The following is a 16,651-nucleotide window of genomic DNA, read 5'->3' as shown; positions in this document are numbered from 1 at the left end:
TGTCCCTCGTGCCTGTTGTGTGAGACAGGGAACTTAAGATGCTGCTACTGACCTGACTAAACCAGCTGGAGAGAGATTTTTTTTTTCCCCAAAAACACTCCTAAATCTCCTGAAAAAAAGTCAGGTTAGGCAAAAAAAATCCCAGAGAGCCGGCATGAAGCAGCGGAGTGCAGCTTTGCTTCGTAACGTGACTTGTGCTATCACTAAGGTCGTTTCATTTTTGTCTTTTCCAGGTGTGGCTTTTATAGATGGACCAAATGTGTGGCCACTAGTGAGAATCTATCGAGGTGGCTTTCTCCTGATAGAATTCCTCTTTCTCTTGGGTATCAACACATACGGCTGGAGACAGGCTGGAGTGAATCACGTCCTCATCTTTGAACTCAATCCCCGCAGCAACTTGTCCCATCAACATCTCTTTGAGGTAAGGAGAAGAGATTGTAGGAGTGGTTGGGCTGTGTGGCGTATCAGGAGGATAAATCCTGCGCCGTTTCCTGGCAAGGAGCTCTAACACAATTAGAGGAGGAAGTTGCTGAAGTCTGATTAGATTACAGGATTGAGCACTGCTCTCCCTTTTCTTATAATGAGAATTCATTGTAGGTTTTGGAGCTATATTTTATTAAGGTATCCATGTGGTTTTTTCTACCTTTCTGTAGATTGCTGGTTTCCTGGGGGTTTTGTGGTGCCTGAGCCTGCTGGCGTGTATATATGGTCAATTCACCTACATCCCTATGCAGGTGAATCCACTCATCTTGTACGGCTTCATGTTGCTTTTTCTCATCAACCCTACCAAAACCTTATATTACAAGTCCCGTTTTTGGCTGCTCAAACTATTGGTAAGTCTCAAACCTGATTTAAATAAATAAAGAAATAAATTTTAAAATAAATGCTGTAGCTGAGCGGTAGCAGTTAAGTAGGCGCAAGAGGGATTCATACACCCCTGTGTATTCGTAGAGCAGACCTGGTAAGGTATTGACTGCAAACAGTTGTTGAGCATGGGTTTATAGAAGCAACTTCTGTTTGTACCAGTCTGTCGTTATCTTTGTATTGCAGGTAGCTACTGGTTAATCTTCCTATAGACAGCTGTATAAATACTTTTGTACGTATAGAAACACTTGGATATCGTTCCTTGTTTGTCCCTTGATGTAGGGAAGCAGTTTGGTTAGGGTTACAGTGCTCTGAGGCAAGGCTGCATGGATGCTCCTCAGCCCAAACCAGAGGAGTGCCAACATCGAGAGGGTTCACTGATGGAGAAGGAACTTTTGCAAAGGTTACTGCTTATGAAATTATGTTCATGGCTGGGTTTTCTTTTTTCCAGCAAATCTTTTTGTGGTCTTAAACAAACTGTTTATTTTAGACCCAGCTCCTGTTTTCCTGGTAAGATAAATCTGGTAAATTGAATGTAAATATGCAAGCTGTTTCAGTTATAGGTGGGATCTCCAAAAGAACAGTTTTCAGACTTGTTGGATGGCTCATAAGCTTCTTCCCAAATGCCTGTTTCACACACATCCCCACCCTGTGTGCCCTTTTCAATTGACTTAAGTTGGTTCCCTCAATACCTTATTCTTGCTGGAACTGCTCTGGGAGCATCAGGCAGAAGAGGGTTTGGCTGGCTGATGTTATTCATAGAATCATTTTAACGCCAATTAAAACAATTAACTTTATCTGGAACATGACAAAGATGAAACGTAGAATCATGCTTCGAGCGCGTCTGTGTGTGTGCAGGTATACACACAGCTAGTTAACCTCTGGTATTTGATTTTTCTAGCTTACTACTAGTTCAGTTTCTTCCTATTTTTGCCTTCCAGCATTCAGCCATCTCTCACAGATGTACCTTTAGTCCCAAGCCTCATTAGTCTTACCGCTGTCCCTTGGTGCTAGGGGAAGCACTGGAAGTGCTCTAACCACGCGAGCAATAGCTGTGCTGATTTATCTTCCTGTCTTAACAGGATAAGATGCTCAGTCTTCACAGAGCTTTTAGTTTCCGGTACCTGATCTATCCCAGCTATCTCCAGACTACGCTGTATCTGCGATACGGACGTATCTTTGAGCAGGCACAGGCCAATACATCCCGAGATCTCCTGGGGGGAAAAAAGCTTCATCAAAATGCAAAATCACCTTAATGGTGGAAAATGACACAGTACGTCTGACTGTGTTACGCGGAAGGGGAGAAAAAAAGGCCAGACAAACCACATAAAGAGTAGCTGTTAGGCTTTTCTAATTTTTATTGCATGTAATTAGCCGGCTGGGTGTATTTTATTTCTCCTCGCAGTCGCCAGCAGCTATCTGGGTGAAAGGAGGTTTAAACAGCACAATTCTTAAAACTGTGCTGTTCACACAAATTTTGGTTTGGTGAGCTTTTTTCTTCGCATACTTGATACGCTTCATTTCCAGCCAAAATTAAGTCTGATATATCGGGTGTAGCCGAGCATTACTGGCACCTTCAATTTTTCTAGAACCGAATCAGGAGCGTAACTTTAGTGTGTTTTAGCATTTCCCGATGGATCTAGGAGGCTTACTACATCCACTTGTGATCATCACCAACTCCTGCTTGGTACTCATGAGTGGGATCTCTCTTGATAATCACTGAGGAACTGCAAGTTGCCCCTGAATTGATCTTCCTTCAAGTGGAAAAAAAAGTTATTTAGCCTGTAGTAAGCTTAATTCCCATGCCTGGCTGCTCTTTCACGCCTGCGTACTTAGGTGAGTGTTCTTTGCCCCTTTGCTGCCGGATGGGAAGCCCACGAGTGCACTTGTGTAGGCTGAGGAGAGCGGCTTGCCGGGAGGAATCGGGTCGGAGCGCAGGGGATGGCACGGCGTCTGCGTGCCCACGCTCTCTGCACGGCACTGAAATGGCGAAACAACTGCAGGGAGCCCGCCTGCGAGAGGTGAAAAGCTAGGAAGCGTTTAGCTCCAGCTCAAATATCTGCGGTCTCAGCACTTAACTGCGGTACTCAGCACCAGGAGGCCTGCGCTTGCGTTGTGGAGCTGTTGATATATCTTTGCAACCGATTACTTGAATCTGAGGTTCAACTCCAGCTTTTGGGTTTTTATGACTTTATTCTTGCGGTCCGTCTTCACTGGAGGATGTTGCAGACGCTTCTCAGCTCTGGGAAGTGAGGAATTGCTGGTGGTACCTGCTGGTAGTAGTAGTTGAGCAGAGGGTAGTTGAGATGCCAGTGCCTTAGCTAGGGCCTGGACATGTCTGCTGACTCCTCATCTGCCGTGACCTTTGCGTGGAAGGCTTCTACTCTCTTAAAAGTTTGATGCTGTCATCTGGCAGTGCCTAAGTGTCTCTCCCTAAATTAAATAACAACATGGATTTTATTAATTTCTTCTTTTTTCAGGGAAATCTATCTGTAAAGCTGTTTTCGCATTTCATTTGTTTTACTTAATCTTTGTTTCTGGAAAAAGATAAAACGATTCGTGATGAAACAGGTAAAGATAGCATCAGGGAGTGTTGGTAGAACGGAGGAAGGACCTTTCGGAAAGGAAGGCTGGCTTCTCTGACCTCCGCAGAAGCTGTTCTGCAGCTGGACTGCTTTGAGGACAGACCTCCCTAATGGCTGGCCCTGCCCGAGCCTTTGTAGTAGGTACGTCCTGCGTGAGCAGAGTGCTTTCTGGGTCAAGATCCATATCTGCTTTATGCCGCTAAGTCTTAATCCCCTATTTGGCTTTGGAATTTAGGACCAGAGCTTTAAATTGGCATGACAGGCTGATGGGAATGTGTCGGTCCTTTCCCGGGTTTCCGTAGCTGTGTAGCCTTTAGGTTAATAAGGAGAGCAGTATAAAAGATCAGTGTTAGCCTGCGCTTTCATTAATTTAAAGGTTCATAAATCTCTGAACTACAGGATGGCGCTGGTGCTGTCTTTTTGAGAAATTGGCTGTTAGTAACCATAGCTAACTGGGCAGAGAGAGGGAGAGAGTTGTAATCAAAGGTAATGGACCATGAAAACTGTCTGGTTTGAAAGTAGCAAAACTTCTGTTAAGGCTTAGAGGGAAAGTGGACCAGGATTGAGGGGGAGTCGAATTGACAGTCAATAGGATTTCCTCTGCCCTTTTTTTAACTCTTTCCCTGCCCGAGGCTTGGGCAGATCCAGCAGTCACAATCGTCACTCTTACAACTTCTAACACCAAAGAACAAGTAATGTGTTAAGTAAACCGAGCCGGGGCCAGACTAATGGCCATGCTGAGGGTCTGTGATCTAACTGGTGTTAAGGGCGTGAGGGAGAAGGTGAGTGTGGAAGATGTCAATAGACAATGACACAAATGCCCGAAAGAAAGCGCTGATCAAAATGAGGAGCAACGGCAGAAACGGAGCTGTGCGGAGCTCTTCCATGGAGACTGGGAGTTTCTGGGAAAGAGCTTGGTTGGAGGAGGCTGGGATCCTCTGACAGTAAAAAAAAAAAACCCAAAAAGGTGGGGCAGGGGGCCACGACATGAGTAGTTGGATACAGGAGGAGGAAAGCAGGAATGTTATTTGTACTAAAAAAATGAGGAGACAGTTATCTCTTTTTTTTTTTGTCAGCAGGAGCAAAAAGTCAGCAATAAATCTTCAAGCATTTCTGTTATTTCCATATTTGTTCAATGCTGTGATGTCCTGCCACTGCTTTTAGATGTCTTTGAACACTATGTCATGAATTATTCTCTTTTTTTTTTTTTTCTTCTTTTTTTTACCCTGACAGTTCCGAGTGTTCACTGCTCCCTTCCACAAGGTAGGCTTCGCAGATTTCTGGCTGGCTGATCAGCTCAACAGCCTGGTCGTGATACTCATGGATCTGGAATACATGATCTGCTTCTACAGCTTTGAGGTTCAGTGGGAGGACAATGCTGGACTTCTGGCAAATACAGGTAACGCCGGCAACCCATGCGAACGTGGTCAAAATGACCTGAAAACCACTGAGCAAGGCAACTTTATAAGCACCTACACGTTTTGAAGAGGGCTGCCAATGAGATAGGAAATTAAATAATTGGTGTTTCTTGTAAACACAGTATTAGAGAGATTCTGCCCTTTCTTACTTCCAGAAATTCTGCCCTTTCTTACTTCCATCCAGAGAAATGGAATTTCACATCTGTGTTCATTTCCTACCCCAGTCATTTGGCCTGATCTATATATTCATCAAAGAATTTAGACACAGCACTTCTTGATTGGCAAGAGAAATCCATTTTCCTGGCATTGCTGTTTTATTTCATAGTGGTTTAACCAGGTATTTGCTTTTCGCCTCTTCCTGTCGCTTCAGCGTGAAAATGAGTTGCGTGAGCTTGTAAACCACAATTTTCCATGCTGTTGCCTGCTGCCTACAGGCTCCATCGCAGTACCCTGAAGCAAGAAAGGATGGAGAAACTTCCTCAGAGCTTGTTAGTGCCACCCCTTATTCAATTGGAGTTGATGGTTGTGCGTGCTCTGCCTCTCCTCTCTTTTCTAGCCAGAATTGCTGCAGAGTTGGCATATGAATTTTGACTTTGGCCTTCCCGGTGGCAAAATAATACCTGTCTCCTCCCGGATCGGGCTGTTGTCTTTCCATTTGAAGCAGCGACTGCTGGCAAATCGTGTTGTCTGATGGTTTTGACACTCGCTAAAAGAATTTGCAGTATGCTTCAATAAGCATCAGTGTTCACTTTGTTCTTCCAATCTGTCTGATCTTTCTCTTCCCTTTGAGACAGTGTTGGAAGTAATTAAATGTTTATTTATTAAAAATAAAATAAATAAAGCAACTGAGTGGATAACAACTTGTCCTCTTGCAATTGAAATAGTGGAATGATAGCACAGTGCTTTGGGATAAATATCGGCTAATAACTTGTCTCTGTGAGTCTGAATAAGAAACAAATGTTTGTTAGTCAGTGGGGTGTCTGTTTTAGATGTGCTGAGCGAGACAGCATAAAAATATGGCATGCTTGGAGAGTTCCAGGCAAAGCTGGGGTTTTCCTGGTTGTTTCCTCAATAAAAAGACAACTTTCAAACATCAGGGGTGTGACACAATGTTGTGTTGGTGTAGTTGTCTCACACCCCAGTGTTTTTGCTTTAAAACAAAACAAAAAACCCAAACAAAAAACCCCTAAACACATACTGAAATATATTTTTCCCTATAACAATATACAAGAAAAATGGGTCAAGGACATCTTAGGCAGAGTTGCTGTTTTGAGCTGTCCTGCAGAGTTTGGAAATGCTCTCCCATTTATGCACAAAAAATCAGTGTCGACGGCCTTTTGTAATTCCATCCTTAATTTGATTATTCACAGTACTGCCAACAGCACAAAATAAATTTAAAAATAGATTATTCCTAGTCTTCTTGCATGTTAATTATACTGGCAGCAGTGAAGGAGTTAGATGACGATCTGTCTGGATGTGTTATTGATGTCATGTCACCTGAATACCTCTGAGGTGGAATAAAGGGCTTCAGGATACTTTCTGGTGATGAGCTGCTCGCTGTTCTGGATGTGTGTGTGTGTGCATTCGTGTGTCCACCTAGGAACGAGACATTGATGGGGAATTGCTCTCATGTCAAGGGATATTACCCTTACAGAAAGGATGACGATAGGGGTTCTTAAACTTATTAACTCTTTGTCCCTGAAACTTTTTTTTTTTTCTTCTTGCAGATAATCAGATTTGTTACAGCTACTCCTACGGAGTGAGAGCGGTTGTCCAGTGCATCCCCGCTTGGTTGCGATTCATCCAGTGCCTGCGCCGTTACCGTGATAACAAACGGGCCTTTCATCTGGTTAATGCTGGAAAATATTCCACCACCTTCTTTGTGGTGACATTTGCAGCCCTCTACAGCACTCACAAAGGTATTGGTTATTTTGGAAAATTCTTTGCAGGTCACGGGATTTGCTTTTTATAAGGGGGAAGCTCAGAATTTGGCATCCCACTGAAGTATGAACTTTTGAAACAACTCAGTGGAAATGCATAGGTGTGCCTAGCTTGCAAAGAGTATTTTAAGATCATCTTTTAGGTATTTTTCACGTACCTGGTCTGCTTAGAACCGCACTTCTGGAGCATGAGAGGGAATTTTCAGGAGAAACTGTAATACCTGTCAGTTTTTGCTGTGAAGGGAGGCTGTATGGGAGATGTATAAGGAAAGGGATAACATAGGAAATACTTCTCCCTTGGCGTTCGCGGATAACTAACCTGGATCATCTAAATAAAGTCGGTCCATCGTTCCTGAATGTGGGCAGATGTGCACAGTGTGGGAAAATTCCCCCTCTGGATTTTCCTGTGTGTTTTTATCCATGTTTTTTCTGCAGCTGATAGGGAGTTGTTTCCAATCCATTTAACTGCAGATTGAGCTCGGATCCCTCAAGTTCCCCATCTCCCTGGAAACGACAATTACTTGATTCTGCTCTTGTTCTGAAGGAAAAAGCTTTTAGTTTCTGCACTTCAGGCAGTCGCCCTGCCTTTCATTGTTCTGACGTCCTAAAAGCTGTATTCTTTTATTTGAAAATATATGCCTTCTATATGTCCAGAAATTAGCAACCGCACACGCTTGTGAGCAATTACTTATCCTGAAATATGATTGTGGCGGGGCAGGGAGAAGTGTTCAAAGCATGCTTCTGGTTAACATGCTGGTTTTTCAGAGGGGTGACAGGGTTATTAAGAAACCTTCCTGTGGCCAAGAAATGGCTGTTTTGACGTCTCAGGGCCTGAAGTCACACCGATAATATTTGTCAAGCCTTGCGTTTTACTGGCGGAGAAGCGCACTGGCACTCCGATGGCTGGGAGTCGGGCGCTCTGTATCCGGAGGTAGATGCAAACCTGGCGTGGGAGCATCAGCGGTGGATGCAGCTCCCGGCCCCCCTGTACGTCTCCCCGCTGCTGTGGCCCCGCAGCTTGTTCCCATTTTTAACTTGTTTGCTTAGTGACATTCTGCAGCTCTTCAGTTCCAGCCCTGCAGTCCAGTTAGTCACCGCCGCTGAACCCTGAGATGAGACACATCCAGATTGCCTGGCTGTAGTCACCGCTTATATGCTTTTATATCCAGTGCCTGCTTCGGGGAGGCTGACTAATGCTTCTCCTTCCCGGGGAGGGGGGGTGCACTCTGGCAGAGCCTTCTGCAGGAAGGTCGGGGTAGGTTTGGAACCAAGAGGAAAATCAGCATCTGTCAAAATGTCCCGTTGAAGAATTTGACCTCTTCCTACTCCTCTTGAAGCTTGCATCGGTGCCAGTACCGCTGACCCTTGTTCTCCTTGCTGCCATACATAACTGTTGTCTGCTCATCGCGGCTGGCAGGAGTGGGTTGTAATGAGGTGTTTACGAGCTATGCATGGGGCTTGTTCCAACTGCTGAGAGATGTTCGTGACTCCCAGCTTTTGTCTGTCCGGTTTTGTTAGTGGGAGTCAATAGCACGTAGTTGTTAGTATCGTAAAAAAAAAAAAAAAAAATTTGGAAGCTTCGTGGCCTTTGGAAATTACACGTTAGCACAGACTTTGTAAATGTCACTGGGCCTGGGCTTGTAGCGATTTTTTCAGAGGGCTGCCTGAAGACCTTGCTGTCTTTTCTCAGCCCTGTAGGTCTATTCCCATCCTGCTGTAAATGCACTTTCTAATATGCTGTACCTGTAAAGAATCCAATTTTATCTATGTGCTTTACATAGATTCCCAGTTCTTTTTGAACTTGGACTCAGATGGTCTATCATCAAGTCGTTATGATGTTACTGTTGAAAATAGATGCACTGCTCGCCCACACCTTCTCTGCGTCTGCCGAAGGATAGCAGAGACGAACACAGATCTCTTACCTACAAAACATCTGTTGGGGGCTAGCTGCTTGCCATTGGGAAAGCAAGCGCTGCCCGAAACAAGTGTCAAATTGGTAAAGATCCTTGCTCCTTAGACCTGCTTTAAATTCCAGTCAGTAACGAACCTGTTAATTGCTGCAGTAACAAGAGTTTTATTTTAAACGGTCTTTCATGCCTGGGTTTGCAAGGCTGTGACTTACGCCTCTGGAATGACAGCTTTCGGCTGCCAGGACGAGAGGGTAATTGGGCGGCCTTTTCTTGGGAGGTCAGGTAATGTACACCAGTGCCCGTTCTCCACTTGGGAGTCCTGGGGATGTCACCACCCTCTGGAAAGGCTTGTCTTCCTCCCTCGGTTTGAGTATTGAATAATTTGTTAGTTGCTCTGTGGGGTTTTTAGCTTGTCTGCCAGCTGTGTGGGGACAGACTGTGGGGCTAGGAGGGTTTGCTGGTATCAAAAGCCAGTTAATTCATACACGTGCTGTGTTTGCCTGTGCTTGTTGGAAAACAACTCGAACTAAAGCAATGCTCAAATGCTACCTTGTTACGTTTAAGTGATGCATCCTGCTTCTGGTCATGTGTGGTACCCCCTTCTCCAAACCTGCTGTGGCGAAGCATCCCCCCAGTAACACAGTGTACTGCGGGCTCTTGTCTAGTATCTCAGTTTCCCCAAAATATCACTCTTTAATAATTCATATTGCTCGGGCAGTGCGTAACTCTGATTCTTTCTCCCCTCAGAGAAGCCATTTCTTTACTTTTCTTTTGATTTAGACGCCGAATGCAATTTTCTTTCCGAATTGCAGTTGGGATGTTAGACTGGGAAGATACCAGAGTAAATTCCGTTAGGTTTTCAATCCCAAACTCGCAATCCTGTTGTCCTGGGACTAGACCAGTGTTACAACATTAACCCCAAGCTATCATCTCCTGAATTAGTGAGAGTAGCTATGCCATAACCTAAGACGGGAGCAGGCAGCGGTTGCGTGGACGAGTTGCCGACTCAAGCTGCCCGCTTCCCTGCGGCTCGGAAACGCAGCCACCTTTCGGGGACGACAGCACCAACCCAAGGGCATCTGTTGCTGAGCTCCCAAAGGAAGAATTCTCAGTATTTTTATGTCGCTCAAAAGGAATGGGAAGCAAAGGCCGTGTTCTGTAAATATAGTCCTGCGGGGTATGTTTGCACAGGCAAATGAGGCATATCTGTAACTCTAAGCTACCTAGCAACTGGAGTGCGTGCCGCCGGTCCCTGCCCGCTCGCAGCGCGGCCGAGCAGAAGCCTCTGCCCCGGCTCCTTCCTACCCTCTCTTGGCACTAAGAAGTTCAGCGCTGGCACTGACTTCCCTGGCAGGGCTGAGTAGCTTTCCCCAGAGCTAGCCTTCTCAATATTATATTGCGTTATTTAATCCCAACGGAAACCTGCGTGGTGCTGGGGAAACAAAGGATTAAGCCTGACTCTGCAGTAGAATATTTATCCCAAGTACAGTGTTATTTTGACACACAACTACTTTTTTTGCAGTGTTTTTCACTCTGCCAAAAGCAGATATACTTTCCACGACAAATGCACCAGTATAGCTGCTTCCAGGTCAGTCCAGCTTGTCGTAGCATTCTGTGGGGATCCCCTCTTGCATGAAGCATACTTGCATTTGAGAGGGTACATTGACATCCCTAGAACAGCCAGCCTTGGTTTCATTCCTCACTCGGACCCGGTTCAGGCTTTATAAGATAGGATTGTTCAGCTCTTATGAGAAACAGTGCAACTGGAGTTGTGCTGTACTATTCTAAGAGTGCCGGTCGCTTTTTAAGCTTTATGCGTCATTTATGCTCCAACTTTATGCTTTGTGACATGAGATGCGTCTTGATTTTACTACTGTCTGTCAATTTTCTCTTACCTTGATGCCTTTTGCTCACAGGGTGTCATCGGAAATATCTGGCTCATATAGAACATAGATTGGTGCTTGAAGAACTGAGCTTCTTGAGTGCTTTGTACTCTTCCATCATTTTCTTGTTTTGTGGGATTTGCTGTTTCAGCGAGAGCATTTCTGTGTTTACTTTGTTTTTTTCAGGAATGTGTTACTGAGCTTAAGCACAAGTACTGGGTTAAAATAGGCTATAGAATCATAGAACCATAGAATGGTTTGGGTGGGATGCAACCTTAAAGCCCATCTAGTCCCACCCCCTGCCATGGGCAGGGACACCCTCCACTAGCCCAGGTTGCCCAAAGCCCCATCCAACCTGGCCTTGAACACTGCCAGGGAGCCAGGGGCAGCCACGGCTTCTCTGGGCAACCTGTTGCAGTGGTGACATGGGATTTTATCCTTTAACTGAAAGGAAAGATGGTTTATGCAAGCTTTCTTTGCCAGTTTGATTTACATACCTTATTCAATGAAATCCTTGTGGTCTGGGTAGTATCCAGCTATTTGTTAACATCTGAATTATTCCAAAGTTACTCCATGTGGCCTGGAAACTTGAGCAAGCGTCTTTTCTTCTGTACTGCTCCCATGCCCTTTCCAGGTACTCCAAATAAGACTGCTGAACGCGAGCCCTCCTCGGCTTGGCAGTGCCATGGAGAGCCTTAGGTCAGTCTAAGATAATGTAACTAACTGCCACACGCTTTCTCATTAAATTTCAGCCTGGAAAATTGCCAGTAATTAAAAATACGGAAGTTAACTAAATAGGGCTGTCTCTAAAGAGTAGTGCTTCCGTCTGCGTTCTCATCATCACTTCAGAAACAGGCTTCTCTGATGAAGAGATGTGCAATTTAGTTTGTTTTTCTTTTTTAAAGCCAGCGTAAGAACTGTGAAACTCCTTGCTTTGCCAAGCAATAGAGACGTGAACTGTCAGGGCAGGAGTCATCCTTCGATTAATGGGATTTTGCAGGAAGGTGTTGGACCATCCCTTACTAATAGAGAGGTTCCACCAGGTCTGACCAGATGAAGATGAATGGGAAATGTGCTGCTTTTTTGAAAATACAGTAGAAGATTCCCAGGTTTCCTAACTGCTGCCTGCTCCTCATTAATCACGATGGCTTCAGCCGTTACCAGCGGTGATACCGGCTGGCGTGGCCAACTTCACGCCGGAACGGATCGCTGGTTCTCCCACGGCCTGTCCCACCCCTGGGGAGGGGTATGACTTCCACGTGAAGGATGGCGATGCACAGCAGGAACGGGGAGAGGACGGTGGTAACGCCGAGCTGTTGCGCTGGGAGCTGTGGGAGGACGCCTGGCTGTACCTTAGCTCCGCCGGCTGAAGTACTGGATCGTGGGTTGTGTCGCTTAGCCCTTAGGGACTGCGGGGTGCAACCCCTGTGCGGTGCGTTTGGTGGCAGGCGGAACAAAATTAACCGCCGTCCTAAACGGTTACAGCAGGAGGGAGCAAGGGGATGTGAGAACTGGGACTAAAATGGCTTTTACAGAGATCAGACGTTGGTGCAGCAGCTTATAATACCTCAGCTGAGAAATGTCACTTTATTTCTGGGGCAAAGCAAAATAAATGGACTTATAGAATACAAGTACAACTGAAACAAGTAGCTTTGAGATCCCGTTCCCTGGTTTATCCCTGGTGTGTCGGCAGAAGATCTCCCACCTCTCCTTCTCTTTCTCAGCACGGGAAGAGCTGTCAGTGCTGCGGCAAGCCCGATCGTTTGATTTAGGTGTCACGAGAGCCTTACAGAGTGCTTGGATTGACCTCTTGAAGCAAAACAAACTTTGTAATGGGATTAACTGGCTTCTTTCTTAATACTTGCTGTTTTCATGGAGCTTGCCTTAGCGCAGTGTACTGGCAACTCCATCAGGATGATTATTCGGAGCCGAAACGTGCAATGTCTGTCACATTGCTGTGAGCTAGATGAATTTTTGTCTGAAACCCTGTCATCCCATGCCCAGGAGGCCTTCAGTAATGAGTTGTGTTCATTAGCCAGTCTTTCTGATCCTTTCCATCAGAGCAGCAGCCGTGTCATTAGCGAAGATTTGGAGGCATTGCCACGGGCAAACATTTCCATCCTGGCCTCTGACCTCCTCCCAGCTTTGACGTGGGTCTCTGTGGCACCCTGAGCGAGCCCGGCTTCTCTGTGCCGGCTTATTAGCTCCTCTAATTGCTCAGGCACCCGTCCCGGTGATGGTGCTTGGGGTCGAGCCGGGAAGGGTGAGGAGCAGCCTGGCAGGGCTGTGGCAGGACCACCCTGGCCGGGGTGGAGGTGCTGGCAGGAGATCGCTCGCCGGCAGCCCGCGGTAAGTGAGCGGGGATGGCGAGAGGAGACGGCGAGCTCGTTGGGGAACCTGGGAGGAGGAGGAGGTGTCGGGCAGAGTAATTTCGGGAACTGCCCCCCCGAACGTCAGCAGAAATGAGGCATAAAAATCCCACAGGGAAATCTTCCCATGCTTTGCCAGGTCTACAGATGTCAAGCGGGACATTCCCCGTGCCGGCAGCCGCGCTGCGGGGGAGAGGTGACCTCGGCACCCTGCTGCTGAATGCTTCATGCGTTCGCTTCTCAAGATTGCAGATGAGAGAGGGAGGGATTTTAATAGCTGGGATTTGGAAAGTGGACTAATAGTACCGTTTGTATCAGTTAATACACTGTAGTGTTAAAGGTGACTGGAGAAGTGGGAACGCTAATGAATAAGGTGTAAGTAAAAAGGATGGCCTACTGATAGCTCATTTCACGGGCACTTAAGAGGGGGAAGCCTGACCTTTTTTTAATGGAACATTTGAAGAAAAACAACTGACTATATCACAAGTGATTTTCCTGTCGAATGTATGCAGGTCTGGAGTTCTCTGGTGCTGCAGAAATCTAGGAGGTGCAATCATCAGACAATTTTTATTTTTTTTTTTTTAATTCTGATTGTTTTGGTTGCTATTATATTTTGAAGGAATCTGTTTTGGGATCTCAAAACACTATAGAGGTAGCAGATGACGTGTCCCAACCCCTGAATTGTCCAGCGAAGGCCTTGATTACCATGCTATTTATTTCTGATCGTGAATCCAGATATTCTTATTAGTGAGACTGCTGGCAAATGGCTAGACTGGAAACCCCATCCGTCTCGAGGTAGCAGTTAAACATCCCCCAAGAACACTTCTCAAATGCTAGAGAAGCCACCAGAAGAAGAATCAGATCAAATCTCAGTCGTGACTGATATGCTTCGTCCTGTTTACAATTAAACCACATTCTTCTGCTTGTGAGATACAAGCAACGAGATCGCTGCGATGTCTTGAAATCAGACACGGTCGTATCATCCTACAAACCCAATGCAAACCCACAGAGTATTTTTTGTAGTCAAAACACGATTTGGGGATTTCCCTACTCTACAAATGTAGCATCTAACTAGTTGAAGAAACGAGATGTTGCCTCCTGACAGTTCTTCACTGTGCTGTATTTTGCTGTTTTGCTTTAAATTGTGCCCGGAGGCTATAGCAGAGGTTTGCAGAATCTAATGGGAAGGTTGTTCGTATGAAGTGGTTGGTATTTGACAAAGCCCATCAGCGCACGATGACGAGCCCTCCGTGTGCTCCTCCGGGTTATTTGCCTTTTTACTGCATTAAGTCCACTGTCATGTCATGGTTCTGGCATCGATCGGTATTAAATAGCAGTACGTGCTAGCGGGGCAGAAAGGCAACGCTGGCGCTGTTCCCTCATTAAGATGTGGATGTATAATTACTGAGGGAGCGGTAATGCTGCACTTCAAGCAGTAAGGTGTTAGGCAAATGCTTTGGGATGCCGTTCTGATGGCAGTTCTTATAGATAAGTCACTCCTGGCTGTCACCCCGCTCGGGTTGTGTGCTGGGATGGAGTTAATGGGCACACATCCTCCCTGGGCTAACCGGGTGGTGGAGAGCGTGCGCTCAGTTCTCTAGGATCTGCCCTTGGCTAGCACGCTGTAAATATATACTTTTTTGTTTTGGTTCCGCTTAAATCTGTGATTGAAAGGCTGGCCGTTGAAGGAGACTGAATTTGGCGTGCCTTGATCAAGAGGGGTTTTGTTTCAATTGATGCTGGGGGCAGAACTGCTCGGGCTGGCTCGGTTTTGTCTCGTAGCGGGGCTTACCTGCCTGTGTTTCCTGATAACCTCGTGCCTCCTACAGCTTGTATCACAGCTTTCACCATCAGCAGAAACCGCAGGCAGCTACAGTGGCTGACACACCGCGAGTGCTTATCGAGGGCCATTGTGCTCTTATCCAGATCTTCAATAATACATGGCATTGATTTTTGCTGTATTGAATACTATAGTGTTTACATTCCCTGGAATAATTCAGCAGGGTAAACAGATAGTATTCTTGGGAAGTAAAGTCATTATTAACAGCGTTCGGATTACTATTTGCTGTCTACCTTTGATGGAAAGCAACCTTTCTCTTGCCTGTGTTTAGAAGGGGCTATAATTTCTGCAGAGTATTATTCTCTCGGAATGCCGGTCAGATACTGCGTCCCCTGGGGCTGGTCTGGGGATCCAAGATGTTGGCTGTCAGCAGTTTTTGCAGGCAGTAAATTGTGCTGCTGCAAGTGCCTTTGGCTGTTTTCTGGCACTGCGGCCGTGCACAGCTTCGGTTCAAAGGTGGAAGCCTTCCATTATTTATCTAGTTGACCTTCTGGAGCAATTTGTAGGCGTATTTGGGCTGTGTGTCTACTGGAATTGCCTTTTATAGGGTAAACTGAGGATGCTAATGGAAATTCTGTGGCGAAGGTTGCAAATGTACCCCTGTGGTACGTTGCTTCCCGTCGACTTTGCAGCAAGCGGAAACAGCAGGGCATTGTGAGCTCGAGTAGCCTCCGACGTAGCTGAACACCTCCAAGTTGCAGACATGCTAATGCGGACGTGTGTTGAAACCTGCCCATCGGCAGGGAGGGTAAAGCTACACCTGCAGATTTACACGCAGAGGTTTTGCGCCGGTGGTGTTTTGTCCTGCACGTGCTGTTTTGAATAACTGTAGCTTAGGAAGTTGCTACGTGGTGGTTCCTCTTTGGAGCATCGAGTAGAAAGGTCTTTCATCCGCCTCTTGCTGGGTGGAGTGGAAGTTGGGCTGCCTTGGGATGTTGAAGGCTTGGTCTTTTTCTTCCCTCTTGGACAGGTTGAGATCTACCAGGTATGCAGAGTGCTCCTCTCATCCTGAGACTATCCCTCTCTGATGGTTTTCTTAAACAAAGAAAAAACACAGGATGAAACAGTTCCTGCTTAAACAGACCGCGACATCCTCATACATATACGCAGTTATGTATTGCTCCTTGAAAAACTGGCGGGCCAGGAGTAGATGGAGCCTCTGGGCAGAATATGAATGCCTTGATTTTTCTAGCCCCCTGAGCAGCAGAGAAGAGGGCCACTAGGACCAGCCAGTGGAGATTGAGATATAATTGCTTGCCTAGAGCAGTAACACATTTCTGCACACCGGCTGAATACCAATGAGGACAGAAGGAAGGAAGGTATCCAACGGAATTGCAGGCAGGAGGAAAAGGAGGAGAAGTGATTAAAGGAAGGGACTCAAAGGCCAAGGCTGAAGACAATAGGCTAGTTCTGATTAGAGCATTTTACCAGGGAGTGATTTAGGGTTTTTAATGAATTTTTTTAGGAGCTGAATGCATTACAGAGCTGGTCGGTGCGAAAGCGAGCAGGGGCGAGCAGCGTGACCCAAGGTGCCACTGAAAAAACCGCTGCAGGGAAAGGGAGCTGAGGCCAGGATAACCTAGCTAGAAGCAAGCACATCCTTTGGAGGCTGATGAGGTTAATGCCACAAGATTTCTTACCTGGGCCTTTATCTTCTCGGTGTTCCTCCTTTTCATAATTGCACACAATACCCTTTCAGGCAATTTAGGTTTAAGCAGTATGAACCTTTGAAATCACCTTCCTATGTAATTGCCAACATAGGATACAGTTTTGTTAGCCCCTTATGGAGTTTGAGACGATAGTCTGGGGCCAGACTGTCCCCACCATGATCGGAGAACTCCA

At 46.1% G+C, this 16,651-nt stretch overlaps 1 protein-coding gene across 1 annotated transcript in view; it reads left to right on the top strand.

Annotated features, from left to right (window-relative positions):
* XPR1 (xenotropic and polytropic retrovirus receptor 1) overlaps positions 1-16,651 on the top strand; it is a 110,651-nt gene that overhangs the window by 82,995 nt on the left and 11,005 nt on the right. The window contains exons 8-11 of the mRNA XM_075760368.1: positions 234-421; positions 654-833; positions 4,683-4,848; positions 6,595-6,786. Of these exons, the coding sequence (XP_075616483.1) occupies positions 234-421; positions 654-833; positions 4,683-4,848; positions 6,595-6,786 (726 nt within the window). The remainder of the gene's footprint in view (positions 1-233; positions 422-653; positions 834-4,682; positions 4,849-6,594; positions 6,787-16,651) is intronic.

The sequence above is a fragment of the Balearica regulorum genome, chromosome 8 (genome assembly GCF_011004875.1).
Source record: "Balearica regulorum gibbericeps isolate bBalReg1 chromosome 8, bBalReg1.pri, whole genome shotgun sequence".
Taxonomy (NCBI): Eukaryota; Metazoa; Chordata; class Aves; order Gruiformes; family Gruidae; genus Balearica; species Balearica regulorum.
The sequence above is the reverse complement of the archived record's forward strand: the minus strand, read 5'-3'. Positions and strand labels throughout refer to the sequence as shown.